A 24,396-nucleotide genomic window follows, 5' to 3' on the forward strand; every position below is an offset into this window, starting at 1 on the left:
CAAAAAAGACAAAAACTGGTGAGATCTTTCTGAGCAATAAATACAAAATGTTATATTCAGGCAATGACAATCAAGGAAAAGAAGGAGTAGCCATAGTATTCAACACAAAATACAAGGCTAATCTTCTTGAATGGAAGTCAGTCTCAAGTAGAGTAATGTGGACAAATATGAGAATGGGGAACTGGACAATGAGACTTATTTGTGCCTATGGTCTTACACAAGGTTCTTCTGAGGTAGAAGTGGAGGACTTTTTTGAGGCTCTAGAGAAAGCTACTGACACAATGAAAAAGGAAAAGTTGGTCCTTGTTGGGGATCTAAATAGCAGAGTAGGAAGTGATTGCCAGACATACAAAAGAAAATTTGGAGAAAAGAGCAAAGCTAATAATAATGGCAAATATCTGTTGGATTTCTGCTCAGAACATGGACTGGTTATTACTAACACCATGTTCCAACATAAAAATATGCACAAATTTGCATGGAGAGAAGAGGTAAGGAATAAGAAAAGTCTCATTGACTATGTTATTGTTGATAGTGATGTTTTCTCCCTGGTGCAGGATACCAGAGTGTACAGAGGATTTGAAATTGGAAGTGATCACTATTTAGTCTTGAGCAGGATAAAATTGAATTTCATATTGAAAAGAATAACATGTAAGAAAGTTTTAAAGTGAATAAAAGATGAGCAGCTCTCAGATGTGAACTGCAGACTAAAATACACAAAGATTATTGAAGAAAAAATGAAAGTTTGAGAACAGAAATCAAACCTTGGAGATTCAGTGGCAAACTCTGAAGAAAACATTGATTGATTCTGCCAGAGAGGCATGTGGTGAGGTTGTCTGCAAGGATAAAAAAAAAAAAAATCAGAACACCCTGGTGGACACAGGAAGTTAAAGAGGCAGTGAAGGAAAAGAAGAAAGCATATCAAAAGTTCCTGGCAAATAAGTCAGCTTTTGCTTTTAGAGAATATAGAGACAAATGCAAGAATGCTAAACACTGTGTAAAACTAGCTAAACAAAAGTCATGGGAGGACTTTGGCAAGAATATAGAAAATAAATATTAAGAAGGTGGCAAAATATTCTGGAGGTTGTTGAAGAAGCTTAGGAATGGAGGAAAGAGTGCTGGAAAAGGAGTTAGAGATGATAAAGGTGACATGAAAACAAGAGAAAAAGATATCCTTGAAGTATGGAGTAATTACTTTGAAAAACTGCTAAATGAAACAAGCAGTGATGACAGCACAGTGATAAAAAAACACTGACCAGGCATGCAGTCAGGAATACATATCCATACTTGAAGTAGAAAAAGCCATCAAAGGCTTGAAATGTGGAAAGGCAGCAGGAGTAGATGATATTCGACCAGAAATGCTGAAGTATGGTGGTATAAAAGTCTTATAGTGGCTGCACTGCATAGTTCAGAAAGCCTGGACTGAGGGATGAATTCCCGATGATTGGAGTAGAGCTCTCATAGTACCCATATATAAAAAGGGAAATAAAACTGAATGTGAGAATTACAGAGGTATTTCCCTACTGAGTGTTCCTGGCAAGATCTATGCAAGTATACTTGAGAAACTGTTGAGAAGAATTGTGGAAGAAAAGCTTGGTGAAGAACAAGCTGGATTCAGGTCAGGATCAGAATCTTCACTTTACGACAAATAGTCGAGAAAGCATGGGAATATAACAAAGATCTGTATTTAAGTTTTGTCGATTTGGAAAAGGCATATGACAAGATGCCAAGAGAGAAGCTATTTAATACGCTACAGTTATATGGTGTCAATGGGGCATTATATCAAGCAATACTTAGTCTTTATTTGAGTTGTAAGTCAGCAGTTAGAATTGAAGGAAGTACAGGAAGATGGTTTAATGTTAAATCTGGTGTGAGACAAGGATGTACATTATCCCTTCTGTTATTCATTATCTATATGGATCACATTATGAAGAAAAGTGGTATTAAACATGATATCAAAATTGGAGATGTTAATGTCAGCTCTTTGCTTTATGCGCATGATGTTATATTTCTAAATAAATCAGCGACAAGTCTGCAAGATTCTCTGACTAAATTGAATAGCTGTTGTAATAGATATGGTATGAAGGTCAGCAATAAAAAGACAAAGACAATGAAAATAGGCAGAATCATTGAAAATGTCAACTGCGTTGTGAATGGAGAACCGGTGGAACAAGTAAAACATTTCAGCTACTTAGGCACGATTTTTACTGAAGATGGTAAATTAAATATAGAAATAGACAACAGAATCAGCAAAGCTGGTATGGTGGGAAGTCAATTAAATAAATTCATATGGAATAAGAGAGAAATTAGTTGGAACACTAAATTAGCTGTATACAAGACAGTGTTCAAACCAGTTTTAACTTATGGATCTGAGAGCGGGGTCAGATGTAAAACACTTGACCAAAGACTAGAGACCGCAGATATGAGAGTCCTGAGAAAGATTATAGGCGTGAACAGATGGCATCAATGGCAATATCATATTAAAAACGAGGATATTAGGAAAGAACTTGACATTGTCAGCATCCAGGAATGCGTTAGCAGAGCTAATCTCAGGTGGTATGCTCACTTAAACAGAATGGGCGAAGAAAGATTAGCAAAACAAGTGGTCTCTGCCATGTTGGCAGCAAAACGACCCAGAGGAAGACCAAGATATAGGTGGATTGATACGGTACAAAGTGCCTTAGACGATAGAAATATAAGATCCGATAATGTTGGAGTCTTGACAAGTAACAGACTGATTTGGAGGAAAATTGTAGATAGGAAGTTGGTAATGATGTAATTTTTTTCATGTAGTACTATCATATCCTGTACACCCCTTGAGGGTACATGGCAGGAATTTGATGATGATGAACCTTGGTATCTTTCCTGGGTCTGGCTCCCCTTATGAGACCTCAATAAAGGTCGAAACCAGTCTGGGTAGTGATCCTTCCCATTATGTATTGCATCATACACGTCTGAAAGGGGAAATGCTTTGTATTATGGGATACATACTAAGCCAAGTGATATGAAGTCATTACTGTCTACGTACAAGTAGCTCAGACATGAATGTATTTCATGTGCAAAACTTTGTTTTGCTTACTTGGGAAAAGGATTAAAACTAAGTATAAAATTTCTTGGTATCTTTAACGCATGCACACACATCCCATATAGAAGTAGTGAAAGGGTGTCACACCTTATTATTAAAATACTCTGGATTAGAACTAGCTGTAGAAAGTTTTTTCACTTAGTTATAAATTATATTAAAAATGAGGTCACATCAACAGCTCTCAATTATGAGACATCAATAAAAATCGAACAGTCTGAGTAGTGGCCCTTCCCATAATGCATAGCATTATACAAATCCAAAAGGATGTGTACTTTGGTTTATGGGATACAAAGGCAATTAATGTGAAGTCATTAGCCTCTGTATACAAGTAAACAAGAATATAATTTGACATTTTTAATTTAATTTTACTTGCCTTGTAGTACAACATATAAGGAACTACAAGAATAACTGATACCCGATATTATTACTAATGCTAACAGTTTAACATTTATAAAAGAAAACTTTGAAAACCAATTCGCAATTTCCTATTTCTATGAAAACTTATATAAATTATCTTACCTGGTGTCTGAACAACTGCTTGTGCATTCTTCTCTTGTAATTGCATAATCATTTCAGATTTTTCTCTAGAATCCCTTTCCAAAGCTCTCACTTTATAAACATACTGAGTATTCAAAAAACGAAGATCAGCAACTTCATGTTCCAGTTTTCTCAGAGCTGCTTTGGTTTCTTAAAAATAAAGAGATGACAATGTTTATTTTATTTGTTAATACACAAAGAATTATAAAATCTACATGAAAAGATTATCATATACATAATGATATGTGGATCCATTCTTTGAAGATAGTACATAACATTCCTATAACAACAATTACAATACTGGTGAGTAGGAGACAAAAAAAAAAAGTGAACACTAAAATCAGTCTCAAAAATGTTTTTTTCTTTCCCCTCATTCCGTTTGACCAGTAATCAAAACTTCCTCTCCCTCAACAGTTAACCCATCCTTTACTTAAAACACCTTTTAATGAAGTGGTTAGGCATCGTAAAGCATACTCTATATACTTACACACTCTTTATCAATACTAAAGTAGTCTTCCCTAGTGCTCCAAAAGCCCCCCCACACACACACTACAGCAATCGGTAATGTTACACCCTGATATCTTAAGAATGTAGAATTCTCAGCTATCATGGTGTAACATGAAGAGTAAATAAATTAAAAACCCTGCATAAAAGATAATAGATGAATTATAAAAAAGAAAAAGAAATATTCTTGCATCCAATAAAATATATAAAATATAAAGGTGTTTGTTGAACTAACTAACAAAAAAGAAAGAATATATTAATGTTGTGATATGATATAAGAGAGAAAATTTAACTAAATAAGACAGAAAAGGATTAGTCATAAGAGATGGTATGTGAGAGGCTAGAGATTAAAATATTAAGTAAATTCATAGAGAAATTTTGGAAAGGGGATTAAGTTAGAGGCTAGCAAAAGAAAAACAACAGACTATCGCTCAGGGCCGATTCCCGGATTGAGACATCGTTACGGGCTCGCCGACCAAAGGACGTTTGGCAGAAAAATGCCACCCTAATTGGTCGGTGAAGTAAAATCAAATAAAGGGGGGGAGAAAAGAAGTTATAGACAGTGCCGTTAGGAGAGCAAGTATAAAAGAGTTGGAAACCCCCCCCCCCAAGGGGCTTTTAGAGACTTTTGAGGTTTTTATTCCTTTTTGGCTTTTGTTTTTTTTTTGTTCTGTTCCAGGAGAGTTCTTCGCGAGTTCCTTAGTATGGGTTTCGCGGTGTTTACCTGAGTGGCGAGATTGGAGTTATATCTCCGTCGTCACAACACGGAAACAAAAGTGAGCGGAATTTCGGTTCCGCATTTCCTACGTAAGAAGCGAAGAATGCCATATAGTCGAGGAAAAGAAAGCATATTCTTTGTGTTTCAACTTCAGTGACAACCATGAAAAAGGGAAAGCTGTAAAGAAATCGATATCCACGTTGCGAGTTGCACAGCCGTTATTTAGACGATTCAAAGTGTGTCCTCAATAACGAAAGGTAAAGACCGCGTAGGCAAAGTTCAATTCAAAAAGGGAACATAGGAGAAGCAGATTATCGGAGAGGTTATACCAGGATACTTCAATAAGAAAAAGATAGAGGCCCATATGGAAAACTCAGGAAAGAAAGGTACTGTAAATTATATCTCGTGTTAACTAAGATTCATCTGTATTAGTTATCATTATTCTAATACTGAACTGTTGAAGTGACCAAGAAAACAATACTAGGACTTTAGTATCTGACAGAATATATTGAAAGTAAGCTGGCTAGTGTTAATGTTATAGGAGTAACTAAGTGTCCTGAGAATTTTGCATGTCTATTATATTGTATAAGAAAGTTTAAATGTCATAGTTATGTGTTAGTGCAGTAAATAGTTTAGTTAAGCTACTTAAGTTTGGATAGTTAAATAGTGTTGAATGTGTATGGCGGCATGATCGTAATACCGATTATAGGATCATAGCTTAATTATTTATGATAAGCTAATGTCAGTTTGTAAATATTTAGTATAGTGTTGAATTGAGTAATAACTAAAATTTGAATTGTACCATGTTAAGGAATTTAATAAACCTTTTGTCCAATGATAAAAAAGTTGTCTGAAATTGCTGTCCAATGCACTACTTGAAAAATTACGAACCTAATCACGCGGGAAATTAATATGTTAAGAAACGAGATAAAGTGCCATGACTGCAACATAGTTACACTTTCTGACATATTTTAGTTCTTTCTCCTTGTTTTTGTATATAATATCTCAAACTAAATATCCCAAAAGGCGCAGTATAATACAAATATTAGGGGTACTAAGGGGAGAAATAACTTAAGTATCAGTAAATTTTTTGGTGATATCTCGAGCATAGATAATAGTAGAACATAGATGAGAGGAAATTATTAGTTAGAATAAAAATCATAAAATGGGACACAACAGTAATGAGTTGTCAGCCCATCACTAAGAATCTTTAATCTCTTCACATGAGCAAATGAAGTGATTGAGTATTCCTGTTTTTATGTACCAAACTTCTGAAACATCTCACAGATGTTATAATTAAAATATGGAGCCTGGATATTATGAAATTCTTAACAGTTGCTAGCATAGCATACTCCAGCCTACAACTTAACAAATTACCAATTCATTTTGTCAAAAAACACATGAAACATCCACAGTTTTGCAGCTTGACAGTTGATAAGCCAATAAAGTCTTATTTAAGTTAAGGAATATTACATTCCATATTGTTTCATAGCCGAATAAGAAACTCAAAGAGTTTCATGCTGAATATAGTAAATATATAAAGTTCGGCGAGTCCAAGCATAAGCAAATACCTGGATAGTGTTACAAATGATCCTTTAGGGAGTGCAACACCGAGGCAACTCATGGTAGGGGTGGAGAAAGCTCCAATCACTATTCTTGATATTTCCCCATAATGTGAAACCCAGCTCCTAGGAGCTGTATTACTGTTCTACATTATGAGTGAGAGGTCACTACCCAGACCGGTTTCAACCTTTATTGAGGTCTCATCAGTGAGTAGGTAGACCTAGAAATACCGAGTTTGTAGCAAACAGAGCTTACATATACTATGAGAATTGCCAAGAAGGTGTCCTAATAAATTATTAATTATATGAAGAGCCAAAGGCTTCAATTCGGCAACATATAAACTTATTTAAGTTAAGGGATATTACATCCCACATCCCATATGGGATGTAATATCCCTTAACTTAAATAAGTTTATATGTCGCCGAATTGAAGCCTTTGGCTCTTCATATAATTAACAATAAAGTCTCGTTGATTACACAGGTGTGGCTGATATCTCAAAAGTGACCATGGATATAAAAATTCCAAGAGCATTCAAAATAATGTGTTTTGTTACTATTCTTTCATCTGCAGCATCCATGCTATTATTAGCATATGGTTTTCCAAGAAGAAAGTGCTTTATCTGTTTAGTTAAATATACAAATATTCCTTAACTACACTTTGAAACAATGATAATAATGATGTTTTCGAACAATGGTAATAAATGTCACTGAAAGTCCACGGTAAATAACTAGGAGACCTCCACATTACCTTTTAAGACTGGGAAGAACCAACTGGGTTCTAGCCTAATGTCCAATTTTCACTATCATGAGTTACACTGATTACATATCCAATGGATGCTGAACAAACAAGGATGGAATAGTAATCTGGAAATTAGCTGACCAAGCTGTATTCGGTATTAGATTAAACCAAAACAAACATGATGATACAACACAATGAAATATCATGCACAAATTCATATATAGAGAGAGAAAAAGTATTATAGACTATATTATTTGAGATTGATACCTCTCGCACTGGTTCAGGTTACAAGAGCATACAATGGATTTGAAATTGGAAATCATCATCACTTAGTCTTAAAAATGAATATCATGCTGAAAAGAAAACTATGTAAGAAAAATTAAAGTTAAGCAACTTTTACATGCAAACTATTAATTCAACTACACAAATACAGTTAAAGAAAAAAAAAAACAAAATGCTCTAAGAATTCAAAAACAAGAACCAAACTGTGGAGTTAAAGTGGCAAACTTGGAAGAAAACACTGACTGATACAGCAAAGGAGGCATGTGGTGAAGTGGTCTGAAAAGAAACCTAACATTTTACCAGTGAATATCCTAGTGTGAATGATACTGTGCAACATGTATAAGGGAGGCAAGAATTAGGAGAATTAAAAGTGAAAGAATCAAAGATATATGAAGTGTTGCTCTGTTTCAATGTTAATAATACTGTGGGATGAATGACATATCATCACGTACTTTTAAAGAATGTGGAAAAGAGTTAGCCATGCCCTTGTCCTGGTTATTTAATAAGAATCTTGCAGCAGGTAAAGTTACTAAGGTGTGGAAAGAAGGCAAAACACCTCTCCACAAACATGATTTGAGAACAGAAGTTTCCAATTATAGACTGGTCTTTGATCACAACACTTTGATCACAACTGTACATCTGCAGTTGTGATCAAAGTGTTGGAAAAAGTGGTTAGAAATAGAATACAGGATTGGGTTGATGAACATAAGATTCTCTATGATGGTCAACATGGGTTTGTGAAGGATGGGCCTTGTTTTAGTAATCTGCTCACGTTTTATGATAAGGTGACAAATGTGTTGGATAAGGGAGAATTATATATAGTGATATGATATTCTTGGACTTTGCAAAAGCATTCGATAGATTACCATGTGATAAGTTGGTGTACAAGCTGCAGAGGATAGGAATAGATAGTATCTTAGTTAGATGGATCAGATATTGGCACACACTCTCTCTCTCACACACTGAACAATACCAATAAGTTGTATATGATGGAGCAGTGTCTGAGAAAAGGAAGGTGACCAGTGGTGTGCCTCAGAGTTTTGTTCTTGGGTTCCCTACTGTTTAACTTGTTTGTTAATGACATTTCATGTGGATTGACTGGGGATCTTCAAATGTTTGCTGATGATGCAAAGTTAGGTGGAATTATCAGGAGTGGTGCTTATGTTAATTCTCTACAGGAAGAAGATTTGAATAGACTTTTAGCTTGGACAAATGAGTGGGGTTGAAGTTTTAATGTTAATAAATGCAAGGTGTACTGTATTGGTAGAGCTGTACTTCAGGAAGTGGATGAGATTTAGGATCTTGGAGTAATGGTGGACAGTGGACTGAAGTTCTGAGGGCACATGTTGCAAAGACTGCACATTGTATTGCTGCTATGATAACAAGTACATTGACACATAAGGATAAGGAGGTGGTGGTGCTTCTATATAAAGCATTGGTCAGACTACATATGGACTACTGTGCTCAGAATTGTTCACCTAGTTTTCATTGCAATGTGAAAACACTAGAGAGGGTCCAAAGGCAAATAACCAAAATGATATCAGGACTCTGGAGTGTTGGTCATGAAGAGCATTTGTGAGAATGTGAATTACAGAGGTTGGTGGATAGGAGAAAAGAGGAAATATGATAGAGACCTTCAAGTTTGTGAAGGGATTCTAACAGATTAATACAGAAGGAATCATAAAAAGAGTGGATGGTAAGATGGGAAGAATAAGAGGCCATCCTTCCGACATGCTGACATCATTCTTTACATGTCTTTGGAAATTTCTATCTATGACAATTCCTAGAATTCTTCACTATTTTTATAATTAGACTTATTGATTTAACATGAGTTAATATCTTTTTGTTGAAAGTTTTTTGTTTCCCACTTGGTTAGACTATAATAAATTTAGTTTAATCCTTCATCCAAGTGTAAGCAATACTGTAAGCAAGTGTAATAGTGTAAGGACCTGATCCTTCAGGTGCAAACTTTGTTTGCTTACACTTGGATAAAGGATAAACTAAATTTATAAGTTAATTTCGTTACATGATAACTTCATGAAGCGCATTATTTTAACAAAGGCTCATTACAAAAATTAACATTTCTCTAAGTACATTCTCCTAAACAAAAAAAAAAACGTAAAAATGAACATAAGTTACAAAGTCACATATGATGAGATATTTTACAGATGAGGATGAATGAATGACAGAAAAGAAAAGAAAGAATCCTCAGATAATTTAGACAGTAAGTAGGCAATGCAGTACAGTGCTTAAAAGTATTTTTTATACAACCAATACCTTACATAGCACAATTTTGAACAGCGTAAGTTTCGCTATAGCACTGATTGTAATTTTTAATGGTATTGTACTGTACTACTGTAACATTCTGACTATTAAAACAATACCTTAGTGATTTAGCATATCACAGTAATGGCTGTATTAATGCACACCCTTTAGCATTATTCCAACTAATGAAGCAAAATTGCGGTCACTCTACAAATTTTTTATTTCATACGAGTAATCTTTTATATGCAATTATGAGGAAAGAGGAAATGCAATGAAGCTTATGAATCTAAAATATATAAATGGTTAAAATTAGAACAAAAACTTAAAATATGCAGAGGAAGATATATCAGATGAAACTTCCGTTGAAATGCCAATAAAACGGATTCTCATTAAATGAGCATTCGAAAGATTGCTTTTGATTTTCTTATAGATACCAATACTTACACTGAATGAAATGTTAAAGTTCGGTAAGCATTCCAAAATGCTATTCGATATGTATACAAAGATACAGATGCAGAGAAAATAAAGAAAACCTTGGGCAAACTACATTGTTTAAATACAGTTTTTCCAAATAAAAACTTGTGTTCAGTTAGGAACAATAAAAATCTTTTCTTTTTTTTTTTTTCATTTTATTTTAATCCTTTTAAATTTTTCTGTGTGCATTAATTAGTATTTCTGGTGAGCTCGCAGTAAACAAATGATGTGGAATTATTCCTCCCCCATACTGTACTTGTTTAGAACACATTATGCCATAAAAATTGTTTCAAACAGTGCAGTTCTGCAGCACCTATTAACCATGCTATGTAAGGTATTGTTGTACTCTACTAGAATGTCACAGACATCATTAAAGCTAAGACATTATTTGTTATGTAGAATGTACCAAACGTTACTTCGATGTAATATTGCCAGCAATGCCCGATTGTACATCTTGATTCTCAATATACAATGAATATCATGGATATACATAACATGACACACTCAAAGTGCAACAAGGATGGCAGAGCCTGAAACTACTTCCATACCCCTTATTTCTGTAAGAGGCCTGAAAGTAGTTTTTAGTTTGTATTCCTTTAATGTCTGTAAATTTTTTTAGCAACCTCTGAAATAAGAGATGACCGACACTTTGTGCTGAGTGGGATTCCTATATAGTAATTACCTAGTAATGTATAGGTATAAGAAAGTCAAAAAACCTTGGCCTTATAACCATTCATGATGAAGGATATGGAGTGAGGAATCCACTTCTTGGTAGAAGATCATTCCTTGGAACAAATAACCCTGACTCATTTGACAAGTGTTGATCACTCTGGACTTTTTTGGGGGGGGGGGGGGGGGGGGGAAGCACCTAAATTTCAGATTACTGTGTGTGTGTGTGATATGCAAAATATAATGAAAAGACAAGCTGCCATCAGGAGAGATTATGATTAATGCATCTAAGAATGATAATTCCTATATAGCTAAGGTGGTCGCTCAGAGAGTTGACATCTATTAGAACAGTCCATTTGTTGATATTATAATTCAAGAACATCGTTAATATTAAATTCCAGGAATCTGATATCACCTTGCTTCCCAATGCCACTGGTTCACATATGTACATACACACAGTTCTCTGGAATCAAACCGGATTGTGCATTCAAAACTATTTAAATGAACGAACTTGTGAAATTTGATGACATTATCCAAATCTCAACTATTCTGATTGCATGTCAAAGGTTTTGTGAAGTAATCACAATTAGTGAATGTGAATATGAGAATTACAAAGATATTTCCCAACTGAGTGTTCCTGGTAAGATTTATGCAAGCATACTTGAGAAACAGTTGAGAAGAATTGTGGAAGAAAAGCTTGGTGAAGTTCAAGCTGGATTCAGGCCAAATAGAGGCTGTCAGGATCAGATCTTCACTTTATGACAAATAGTCGAGAAATCATGGGAATATAACAAAGATCTGTATTTAAGTTTCGTAGATCTGGAAAAGGCATATGACAAGGTGCCAAGAGAGAAGCTATTCAATACGCTACAGTTAGTCTTTATTTGAGTTGTAAATCAGCAGTTAGGATTGAGGGAAGTACAGGAAGGTGGTTTAATGTTAAATCTGGTGTGAGACAAGGATGTACATTATCCCTTCTGTTATTCATTATCTATATGGATCACATTATGAAGGAAAGTGGTATTAAACATGATATCAGAATTGGAGATGTTAATGTCATCTCTTTGCTTTATGTGGACGATGTTATACTTCTAAATAAATCTGCTACAAGTATGCAAGATTCCCTGACTAAATTGAATAACTGTTGTAATAGATATGGTATGAAAGTCAGCATTAAAAAGACAAAGACAATGAAAATAGGTAGAATTGTTGAAAATGTCAACTGTGTTGTGAATGGGGAACCTGTGGAACAAGTAAAACATTTCAGCTACTTAGGCATGATTTTTACTGAAGATGGTAAATTAAATATGGAAATAGACAGCAGAATCAACAAAAGCTGGTATGGTGGGAAGTCAATTGAATAAATGCATGTGAAATAAGAGAGAAATTAGTCAGAACACTAAATTAGCTGTATACAAGACAGTGTTCAAACCAGTTTTAACTTATGGATCTGAGAGCTGGGTCAGATGTAAAACACTTGACCAAAGACTAGAGACTGCAGATATGAGAGTCCTGAGAAAGATTAGAGGCATGAACAGATGGCATCAATGGCAATATCACATTAAAAACGAGGATATTAGGAAAGAACTTGACATTGTCAGCATCCGGGAATGCGTTAACAGAGCTAATCTCAGGTGGTATGGTCAATTGAACAGAATGATTGAAGAAAGATTAGCAAAACAAGTGTTCTCTGCCAGGTTTGCAGGAAAACGACCCAGAGGAAGACCAAGATATAGATGGATTGATACGGTACAAAGTGCCTTAGACGATAGAAATATAAGATCTGATAATGTTGGATTCTTGTCAAGTAACCGACTGATTTGGAGGAAAATTGTAGATAGGAAGTTAGTAATGATGTAAATTTTTCATGTAGTACTATCATATCCTATACACCCCTTGAGAGTGCATGGTAGGAATTTGATGATGATCACAATTAGTTGTTCACAATTGTTTGTTTCTTTTAATGAGCTATGTAACCTTGTATTTCAATTTAAAAAAAAAAACTAACAATCTGCTTGAACTCCATGTATTCTCATGTTTCCTCAGCTATGACTAATACATAAGTGAATACATGCTAAACACACATGCTGTGCTGCATGACTCATGTCTGTTTTGAATGTTGTCACCCAATCTCCTTCCTTTCCATTATTAACTATGGAATGAATACTTGTGTTCTAGTTATATGTCACAATCGCTCAGCTAGCTCTGCCAATTACACTGCTTATCAATGACCAGCAGAACAAGGGGCAGCTCATGCATAGGCACTACGGAACTGCAGCACCCTCCCCAATGTTTCTCGATATATAAATATATTTATTAATTTATTTATATTTGCTTGTAATATTTAATTTTATCATCAACAATCTTATACAATTCTCTTATTTTGTGTATAAAATAACAAAAATTAATCTTGTAGCACTTAGGAGGGTGTGAATGACGCTAGCAGAACTGTGTTTACCATAGTCATATTGCTATGCACACAAGCACATGCACATCATAATGAGATGCAAGCTATTAGTGTAATGTGTCGCTGTCCATTGCGCAGTTCCACTATTGTTTATATGCAGCTTGCGCCAGTAGTAGAGTGTTCGTAGTGCTTATCGTCTTTACACCATCTCTTTAAATATTTGGACATTACAATTAAAGGAATTAATTGTAATGTCCAAAAACTGTAAATCCATTCTTTTAATTACAATTAAAGGAATGCATTTTTAACAATTTTGAATTATACTAAACTGTATAATTTTATCGATAATAAGCAATATTTTTCATTAAATAAAACAAGAAGAATATATTTTCAAGTAATTTTGAATTATACCAAACTGTATAATTTGATCGATAATAAACAATGTTTTTTCATGTTTATTTTTTTTTAAAAATTTTTACCATCATTTTGATATTTTATCCAAACACGTATACACTGTACTTACAGTGTATGTATATTTCAAAAGTTGCAGCACCCCCATGATTTCAAGCCACAAGCAGCCACTGGGCAGAACACAGAGATCTGAAGGACTGTGAAATCCCATGTAATCAGATTAGAGATTTCAACTTGTTATGCAGGATTCAGCATAGAAAATGAAAAGCTGTAATTCTTATTTAGGGTTCTGTGTGGGCAAACAATTTATTTCTTTGAAAAAATACCAAGAAATTCTTTCATAAGAGAAAACCAATCTAACTACTTACATGACATCAACCAACTGTTTCAAGGATTAATAGAGAGAGGGGGAGAGGTCTTCACAGTAATGCAACTCATCAGAAAAAGAAATTAGGTCTAACTGCTGATGTGAAATCAGCCAACCATTTAATAGACTGGTCCACAAAGAATTTCTTAGCACATCATTTGAAAACTCAGGTGAGGCTATCTGGTCACATGAAGGGCTAAAGCACAAGAATCAAGTATTTTTTACAATATAGACAACACATGAAATCAGCTACTTCAGGCCAAAAGAGACTTCAATCACAGAGCAGTGAAGTTCTTCTATAACTTGGATATGATATAATGATATTAACTATTTTAAAAATCACAGACAATAACTAGCCAAACAGATGTCTGATGCCAAGATGGTAGTGAAAAGACACAAAGGAAGACCAAGGCCTAGGTGGACTGATTCAGTCAGAAGTGCCTTAGAAGAAAGAAAAAAAGGTTAGATACAACAATATTGGAATGCTGATAAGTAATACACTAATTTTACTTGCCTCACATTTTTATATTTTTTAATGAGAAACTAATTTAGAAATATATTAATTAAGGTGAAGTTCATGTTATTAGATGTTCATATAAACAATTACCTTTACATGACTCTTCAGATTCTTCTTTCTGCTTTAGTAGCTGTTGATGAAGCTTATTATTCTGTTTTACTAGCACCGAGTTTTCATTTCTATAAGGCTCAAGATATTTTTCAAAATTATTTCTTTCCTAAAATGAACAATTTAATAAACATTAAAAGAATACAAGAATATTTCTTCCTATTTAATTTAGAAATGTGTTTTTATTTTTAACTCAACATATCAGACTGAATAAAGTTCTCATAATCAAACAGAGCCATTATTCAATAAAGTAAAATTTTATATACGGTTTAATGATTTTAAGGTTCAAATATGAATCTTAAAATGGTTTATATTTGGTTCAAATGGTTGGTTGAGTGAACCTCTCACAATGAGATGACTGGCTCCATGGAAGGTGTAATAATAATATTAAATGAAATCACTTTATAGTTTCTAAATAAAAGGATATTAAAAATCCATATTATTTCAAACCAAATGTTTTGAAACTAACCAGGGAGCTTAGGAAAGCAAGAGATGAAGTGAAAGATCAGGAGAGTAGTATTGAAGAGACAGAAGTGCCTGCCAATGGAAACACCAGTAGTGTGACAGATGAAGAGAGAATGGGAATGCAAGAGGAACAGGGAAGCAGGGAGAGCCCTGGTGGACAGGGAGACATGGCATACAGAGAGTGGATGTTGAAAATAGTAGTGAATGTATGTATGTATGGGGATGATCAGTATAGCACTGGAATAGGTAGGATGTGAGTGGGGAAGTTGAGACTGAGCAGATATATATGGTAAGTGGTGATAAAGATGATTGGGCAAGGGCAGGTGTGGTGGGGAAATCACAACCAACAAGTGGCTAGGGTAGGACTGGTTAAAACCTAAAAGTGAACCTTTCATTATCTTTGTAATGGAAATGGCTAGTTATGTGTTTATTTACAAATGCCAGAAGTATTAAATGAGGGAGATGAAATGGTTTCAGTGATTGAGTTCTTTTGCCCCAAAATTGTTGGAATAAGTGAAATATGGCTGCATGAAGATGATATTCCAATTGGAATAAAAATGAGATGGAACAGTGTTTTTTGTGAGGACAGAAAGGACAAGGGAGGAGGGGGGGGGGAATTCTGCTGATATCAGGGGAATTATGTCACATTAAGTAGACATGAAAGTGGGAAATAGTGGCAACTGTTTTGAGTCAGTGTGGTGTGAGGAGGAGGTTGACAGGAAGACATTAGTTGGGGAGTTCCTGAGAGACAACTATCTTAGGCAGCATGTAAAGGAGGATGCGAGGATCGAGAGTTTTAGATCTGATTATTTCATCAAAGGATGTAATTTAAGTGGGGTTTTGCACTTTCCTCCAGTTGGTCAGAGTGATCACGAGGCGATCACCTGAGTTGTGGCTAGCCATATGTACACTTCTGTGAGGAAAGGATATACAGTAATACTTCGATTAATGCTCAGGATGCATTCCTAGAAGACAAAGCACTAAATGAAATAGCATTAAACGGGGTCATTTAAACACAATGTAAATAGGGATAAGGGAACACGTAGAAAAAATAAGCAAGTTTTACTTTAACTTATTTTTATATTAACTTTCCTTTCATGGCTCTTGGTGTTTTGGAATGATACACAAGCAATGGTTTTAATTTGAAATCACCACTGACGTTACTGCCCAGAAGAAGGGTAAAATGGTCTTTTGCAACTTTAAATCCTGGTGCTCGTGTGATATCAATGTGTACTTTGGCATTCTCTTCCAGAAAAGTCCCATTTCATCAACATTAAAGACTAGTTCAGGAGGATAATTTCCTCTTTCAATTATGGCTCTTGAAGTTAATGAGAAGGCTGAAGCAGCTTCAGTATCTGCACTCACCGCTTCTCCGGTGATTCAAATGTTGTAGAGGTTGCTTCTTTTTTTAAATCTATCTAACCGACCTCTGCTAACTGCACAGTTTTCACTTGTATTCTCTCTGTTTCTGAATATGATTAAAAATACTTCTGGCCTTTTCCATGATTATTGCCCGATTTAATGGCATGTTGTATTCGGTTTCATCATCAATCCAAATAGAAAGACTTTTCTCCATTTCCTCTCACACAGTGCTTCTGGATCAGGTTACCTTAGTTGCAGAAGACATCGTGGTTGCTGAACACTTAATTTTGTCCTTGTTTTTTAAAAATTGTTCATATAGTAGAAGTAGACAAATTTAAAGTGGCTCCAATGTCAACTTGACATTCACCTTTTTCTAATCGCCTCAGCACTTGCATTTCAATGTCGAGTGAAATGTTTTTTCATATCCGTTTTGTTTTACCTTTCACGGATTTTTTCGGGTTCGGGAATAATCATATTATATATGAATCAAGGGAAATACAGCGATAAATTAAATCAGCATAAATTTAGTGCTTTTTTTAAGGCTTCAAGAAGAACCATGTCATATTGAATCATGGAATATTTAGCACTTTTTTATGGTTTGGAAAAAAAACATGTTATAGCGAATCAGCATTAATCGGGGCCTTACTATATTAGTAAGTACAAGGTTGGTGATTACGACAAGCTGAGAACATAGCTTGGAACTATAGCATGGAATGAGGAGTTGAGTGGTAAGGAAATAAATGCTGCTTGGGAACTGACAAAGAAATACATAACAGCATCAATGTGTGAATATATTCCGAAGGTGAAAAATCTGAATAAGGTAGATAAAATGGATGAATGAGGGGATTAATCTGGAAGAGGGCACTTTGTAGGCAATATAAGATGGATAATTAATAAACAATTACATGAGTATAAAGAACAAGCCAGGAGAGTGACTCAGTAAGGACAACAAAAGTAATATTAGCAGAAATTAGCAAATCAGACAAAGAAAAATTCTACAGTTGTTGTTTTGTTTTTTTTATATATATGTGGCAAAGTAGAAGGAAGAATAATCATGGTAAGATGATGTTAATGGATAAAATTGGAAGAATGGTAACTGCTGCAGAAGACAATGTTGAAGTATTCAGTGAGCAATTTATAGGGGTGGTTAATCCTCATCAGGGTGAAATAATTAGAAACTTAAGTGTGGAGGACATAGGAGAGGATGGCTTAATGAGTGAATGTGCAGGAGGTATATGAGAAAATAAATAAACTTAATGTCAATAAGGCGATATGATTTGATAATGTCACCATGCATCTTGAGGGAATGTTCCAGGGAATTGGCAGTAGCATGCCTGTTTAATAAGCCTTACAACAGCACAGGTTCCAAGGAAGTGGAAAGAAGTAAAATTGTTCAATTGCTAAAAGTAGTGATAAGGCTATGGCTACAAATTATAGGCCAATCTGTATATCTGGATTTGTGGTACTAGAGACACTGGTGAGAATTAGGATACAGAAATGGGCTTATAACAGCATTACTCACTGTGGTTGTCACATGGATTTGATAAATGGAGATTGTGTTTTACTAACTTATATATTATAACAAGGTGATAAATGTCTGGGACAAGGGAGATACACACAGTGGTAGATTTTGCAAAAGCTTTTGGTAGACTGCCACATGACAAGCTGTCAAATAAATTGAAATGGATGGGATTGGATAACTGACTAGTGAGTTGGTTCAGATAGATAACAGAAAGTTGTATATGGGGATGCAGCAGAATCCCAAAAGAGGAAGGTCACTAGTAGTATTCCACAGGGTCAGTTTTGGGACTACTGTTGTTCAATTTGAATATTAGTAACATTGGGATGAGTTTATTATTACTATTTATTATTATTACGGGTATCTCCATGGAGTCAGCAGACTCATCGTGGGAGAACCAAACTATCAAAACAATATCTGTCATATCTCTTCTTGAATTCATTTACAGATGAACTCACAACTGAGTCAGGCAATGCATCCCACTCATTCACCACCCTCCAGGGGAAAAACCTCGTTCTCACACCCTTGTTAACCACACTTTTCCTTAATTTGCAGGGATGACCTCTTGTTCTTCCATCACTATCACACAGCTGAAACATTTCCCTTGCATCAATCTTTTTAAAACCTTTTAGTAATTTAAATGTTTCTATCATATCCCCTCTTCTCCACTTATCAACCAACCTCTGCAATCCACAAGCTCTCAATCTATCAATGTAGGGAACGTTTATTACATCACTCACCAACTTAGTCACTCTCCTCTGAACCCTCTCCACAATCTCCTCATCTCCAAGGTATCTAGGTGACCAGACCTGAGCACAGTAATCCAAATGTGGAAGTATCAACTCTTTATAAAGAGGAATAATAACCTCTTTATCTCTGGATGTTAGTGTGTTCCTCAATAACCAAGTAATCCTATGTGCAATCTTGGACACCTTAGCAAATGTGTCCCCTGAACTTCATCTCCCTATCCACCAATCCCCCTAAGTCCCTAGCCTCATCAATCTCTTGGAGTACCATTCCATCAATGTAGTACACAGCTTGTAATCTTTTAATCCCAAAATGCATAACTTTACACTTTTCCACATTGAACTGACATCCATTACCTTTTGCCTGCTTATTTAAATCATGCTGCAAACTCTCAACATCAGCTTGATTTTTTATTGCGCTATCCAATTTGCATCATCAGCAAACAACCGAATATCTCTCTTTAAGCTATTTCCTATATCATTTATATACAAATTACACAACAATGACCCAAGCACAGAGCCCTGAGGCACACCACTGATCACCTGCCTCATCCTGGACTCTGCTCCTCCATACACCACCTTCTGGTATCTCTTCCTGAGTCATTCTCCTATCCATATCACCAGTTTAGTATCCACTCCCCATCTGCTCCAATTTGTGCAACAGTATTCCATGGGGTATCCAGTCAAAAGCCTTAGCAAACTCAGATGTCATTCAATTATAAAAAGTTAATAAATTGCTAAGGCAGGATCGACCTTTAACAAAATCATGTTGGCCCCTATAGAGTATCGTATCCTGATCCATCCATTCTTGAATTTTGTCTTTAACCAACTTTTCCAATACTTTTACCACCACTCCCGAGGTGGTGATTGGTCTGTAATTAACTACTTAAGTTTTAGAGCCACCTTTATGCAAAGGAACTACTTTGCCTTCTTTCCACTCCCTAGGGATCATACCAGAGTTCAAACTTAAGTTAAATAACCAAGTAAGAGGCATTGACAATTCCTTTGCACATGGCTACAAATTATAGGCCAATCTGTATATCTGGATTTGTGGTACTGGAGACACCGGTGAGAATTAGGATATAGAAATGGGTTGATAACAGCATTACTCACTGTGGTTGTCAGCATGGATTTGTTAAATGGATATTGTGTTTTACTAACTTATGTATTATAACAAGGTGAAAAATGTCTTGGACAAGGGAGATACATACAGTGGTAGATTTTAACTGGTGATATGCAGCTGTTTTCAGATGATTCAAAATTAGGGAGAGCTATACAGAGTCAAGCAGATGTTAGGCCTTACATGAGGACTTGAATAGATTGCATGAATGGGCAGGTAAGTGGAACTGTTAATTCAATGTTACAAAGTGTAAAAACTTGAAATTTGGTAAGCAATGATAGCAATAACAGGATGCAAAGTATACACTTGGTGGGGAAACTTTAAAGGATGCAGAGGAGATGAGAAATCGGGGGATGGTGGTGGACAAAGACCTGAAATTCAGGGATTACACTGCACAAGCTGTGAAGACATCACATCAGATAATGGCAATGATGAGGAGGATCCCGACATGCAAAAAATAGAGATTATGATGCCATGGTACAAAGCTTTCATCAGGCCTCATATGGACTATTCTGTACAGATGGTCATCGGGTTTTCATTGTGACGAGGATATGTTAGAAAAGGTCGTCCAGAGAAGATTTAACAAAGGTGATCGGTGATATTTTGGAATGTGAAGTATGAGAACAAATTGAGAGAATGTAAACTGAGAGCCTCATGAATAGGAGGAGAAGATGGAAAAGGTTTCTTTCATTGACATGGAAGAGATTTCTGAGAGATTGGGGGGAGGGGAGGAATAGAACAAGAGACCATCCCTAGAAACTGTATTTTAAATGTGTATGAGCATTTAAAATACAAGGATGGTATGAGCAGAGAAGTGAGGAGTAGGTTCTTTACATGAAGAGTGATTGGTGAATGGAATGCATCATCTGAGTGTGTTGTGAATACTGGCACACTGAATCAGTTTAAGGCATGGTTGGGTAAGATATTCAATTAATACTAAAGTCCACATATGCATTGTGTCCATGTGCATAAAATTATGATAAGCAGAGTCAAGAATTAGTTCTGATAAACAGGATAACTGAAATCCATCACATCACATCTGTTACGAGTAGTGTAAAAATATATATCATTTTATATATAATTTACTTTGTTAGTTTTTGTCGTCATCTTCGACTTTGTCTTAGTACTACCCTACGTTTTACTGTGCCTTAACTTCTATCAACTCTACACAGATAAGACATTAATGTTTACCAGTTAATTCTACCAAGTCTAATTTCTGTTCCCCCTACTGTTAAAACAGAGCTAAAGTTGTCAGCCTGTTTAATATGTGCAGTTCATCAACTCTTGCACAAATCAACCAGAATTTTTTTTTTTTTTTTTTTTTAAATCGACTGCATGCCATTCTGATTGAATTAATATAGTTTGAGAGTTAAGGTGAAGAAAACAGGAAATTTTAACATTACACAATTTTACCTTAATGAAAGTCATGGATAACCAAAATTAATATGGATGCAGGTTCGCTAATTTTTTGAAGATAGTGCATTGGCTAGAGAACAGGCAAGATAGTTACAAAACAAAATATTTTATTCTAAGCCAAAAAAAATACAATACACATACAAATAAGAGAAGTAATCTCTCTTAGCCCTATCACTTACTAGGAAGGCAAGATTTACATTCAAACTCACAATATGCTCATTGCTTAGTAACCTCAATTTACAATCCCAACTAACTTGACTTAAACAAATAGTAGTTCCCTATATCACATCTAAGCACATATTCAATTGTTAAACTAACAAGTTAACATTTAAACTTCCCTTAAAGCACACATACAATTTGACTTGTAAGCCCTTGACATTAACAAAAACTTACATAAACCCTTGGATACACAGTCCAATCAGTTAGCACAACCTTTAGTTGTATCGATTCAATGTTGCGTGCTGTTCCTGGGTGACTGTAGCTGCTTGGACAATTCTGGCAGTCCTGATACAGAAGTTTCCTGGAAGGCCTTTTTTTCTCCGTCAGGAACTTGATGGGGAATTGCCATAGTCAAAGTTCTGCAGGTACCTACCCTTTTGTAGCTTGTTCTTGCTTCCTCGGAACCAGGAAATATGGCCTCTTCTTAACCTGCGTTGGAAGCATGTCCTCGGGACCAGACAGCACTGGGATCCTACTATCTGGAGACGAAAAAATCCAAATGCAAGTCCCCTAGCCAAAAGCAGAAAAAGCCCCTTTCTGGTTTGTCTCAGTCCTCCTTTATACAATTCCCAGTCCTTTGTTCTTTACCTAGTAGTTTGTGGGATTAGCCACCAGCGTGATGACATCATTCTTGTTCCCTCTGTTCTCGGAACCTTTTCTAACATTCATGCCTTGGATACCACTTCACACAGGATTAATTGAACAAAAGTACTACACAGAAGTCATTAAATCAGATTGTTTTTGGAATCAACAAAACCTTTAAAACATATGCCAAACCTCGACAAGTATGGCTATATAAATTTACCAAAAATCTGGGAGTCATTTTAAGATCTAATTAATATTTGTTTTCTCTCTTTTTCCAAAACAGGTGCCTAATTAGGACTTCAGTTCCTGGTGCTGTCCGTTACTTTTTTTTTTTCTTCTTTAAACTAGTTCCACTGTTATACCAAATTGTTGTTTTGCATACTGTGACAAACTGTTTTCGTGCTCTGAAGATGCTGGAAATAATACCAGCCAAATATCAGCAAATAAGTTAACAAATATTATTTTCTTATCATTCTGTGTTGTCATCAATATGATTAAAATAAATAACATGTACTGCAAACACAAGGCTTTCCACGTGTTTGGCGATTTAGTATTTTTAGATAATAAAACCATCTTAAAAAGATTCGTAAATTAGATAAAAACTCATGATTAATTTTTTTTATGGTATTAAAAACACCACACAATTTTAGAAAAGAGATGTTTTATTAACCTTATATTTTGCTGAATTTCAACTCAGCATCATCAGAGCACAACATACTTGTATATGCAACAGTGAGTAAATGAAACAATACAATTGCAATGGACAAAATATCTCAAGTCCTATTTTTTGATACCCTCTAACAAAGGGAAAAAAAAAAACTCTATGCAGGAGTTTCTCTTAGGATAACAGTTTCCCAAATTTTTGGCAAAGTAATGCAACCACATTTGTTAAGGTTGGGAGAATTCTTCAAAGCCATTGCTGACTCAAAAAAGAATCTTTCAGATCCGTAACGACTCCTAAATAGCACATTCGTTTTTCTCGATCTAATCCTGTGTGAAGGAGTGTCCAAAGCAGGGTCTGCCAGTCCTGACTTGCCATAGCAATAGTAGCGAATGTATTTTTCATGTTCTTACACGGATGTTAACTGTTTGCCCATAATAGGCCAAGTCACAATCACAGGGAACTTCATACACTCCTGGGTGTGCTAAAGGGTAAAGTTTATCCTTAGGCGAGTGAATCAGAGTTGCTAGTTTGACATGAGGTTTGCAAGTGGTGCAAAAGCCATGTTTCATCAATACTTTGGCTATCTTTTCTGATATACCTCTGACGTAGTGAATAGAAATAGTCATGTTGTATTCTTGTGTATTAGGGGAGGGCAGAGTAATGGGCCTATGTAGTATTTTATCTATTTTGATTATAGCCGTTGGCTAAGAACGTGTGGTGCAGATATTTAAGTTCTGTAGTCAGAGCTGTATCATCAGAACAAATGGCTCTGTGTGTGTGTGTGTGTGTGTGTGTGTGTGTGTGTGTGTTCAGGTAAGTGACAAATGCATCCAAAGTGTCTTGTCCATGGGGCCAGATGGCAAATACATCATCTACTTAGCGTAACCACACATGTGGCTTGTATGTGTCTTAAGTATTGGGTTGGCAAATAAGTTCATTCGATTTATGCGTTAGTAAGTTTACGCCGTGTTGCCTGTCGCTATTGTTGCGCTATCGCACAGTTAAAAGGTGACATTTCACATAACCTTTCGGTGAATTTTCATTCAGCCTACTTCAGTTGCATGTGTGTGACATATTTTCATTCAGCCTGTACTGCAGGAAGGAAATAACATACATTACTAGCATATTTTGCTTTTTTGTTTCAAAAAAGGCAAACGAGCTGCGGAGGTCCATAAAAAAATATGCAGCACATATGGGGATGGTGCCTTAACAGACCACATATGCCAAAAGTGGTTTGCCAAAGTCCGTTATGGAGATTTCAACATCACTGATGCACCTCGCGCAGTCGCCCAACCGAGGTTGATTCGAGTGTTGTGAAGGATATCAACAAACAGTGTGGGAGAGTGCTGCAGTACTGAACATTTCTCATACAAGTGTTGAAAACCATTTGCACAAGCTGGGATATGTTTCAAAACTCAATGTTTGGGTTCTGCAATAATTGACTGAAGCCAATATGACTGCTCGCATATCCATCTGTGATTCACTGTGATGTCGCCAAGAAAATGACCCATTTTTGAAGCGGATGATTACGGGAGATAAAAAATGAGTCACGTACGATAACATGGTACGTAAATGATCGTGGGCAAACAACCTCGAAAGCAGGATTGAACCCAAAGAAGAGCATGCTGTCTGTGTGTGGTGGGATTATAAAGGTGTTG

The 24,396-nt window shown here is 35.6% G+C and overlaps 1 protein-coding gene across 7 annotated transcripts in view; it reads right to left on the minus strand.

The window, feature by feature from the left end:
- The window catches only part of LOC150104186 (uncharacterized), a 712,768-nt gene that overhangs the window by 641,350 nt on the left and 47,022 nt on the right, over window positions 1-24,396 (minus strand). For all 7 annotated transcript variants that reach the window (XM_090396809.1, XM_090396815.1, XM_090396810.1 and 4 more), the window contains exons 4-5: window positions 14,625-14,751; window positions 3,602-3,769 (exon numbers count right to left, since the gene is read on the minus strand). In XM_090396809.1, the coding sequence (XP_090252935.1) occupies window positions 3,602-3,769; window positions 14,625-14,751 (295 nt within the window). The remainder of the gene's footprint in view (window positions 1-3,601; window positions 3,770-14,624; window positions 14,752-24,396) is intronic.

The sequence above is a fragment of the Typopeltis vanoorti genome, chromosome 8 (assembly GCF_054136105.1).
Source record: "Typopeltis vanoorti isolate ZY-2024b chromosome 8, IOZ_Tvanoo_1.0, whole genome shotgun sequence".
NCBI lineage: Eukaryota > Metazoa > Arthropoda > Arachnida > Uropygi > Thelyphonidae > Typopeltis > Typopeltis vanoorti.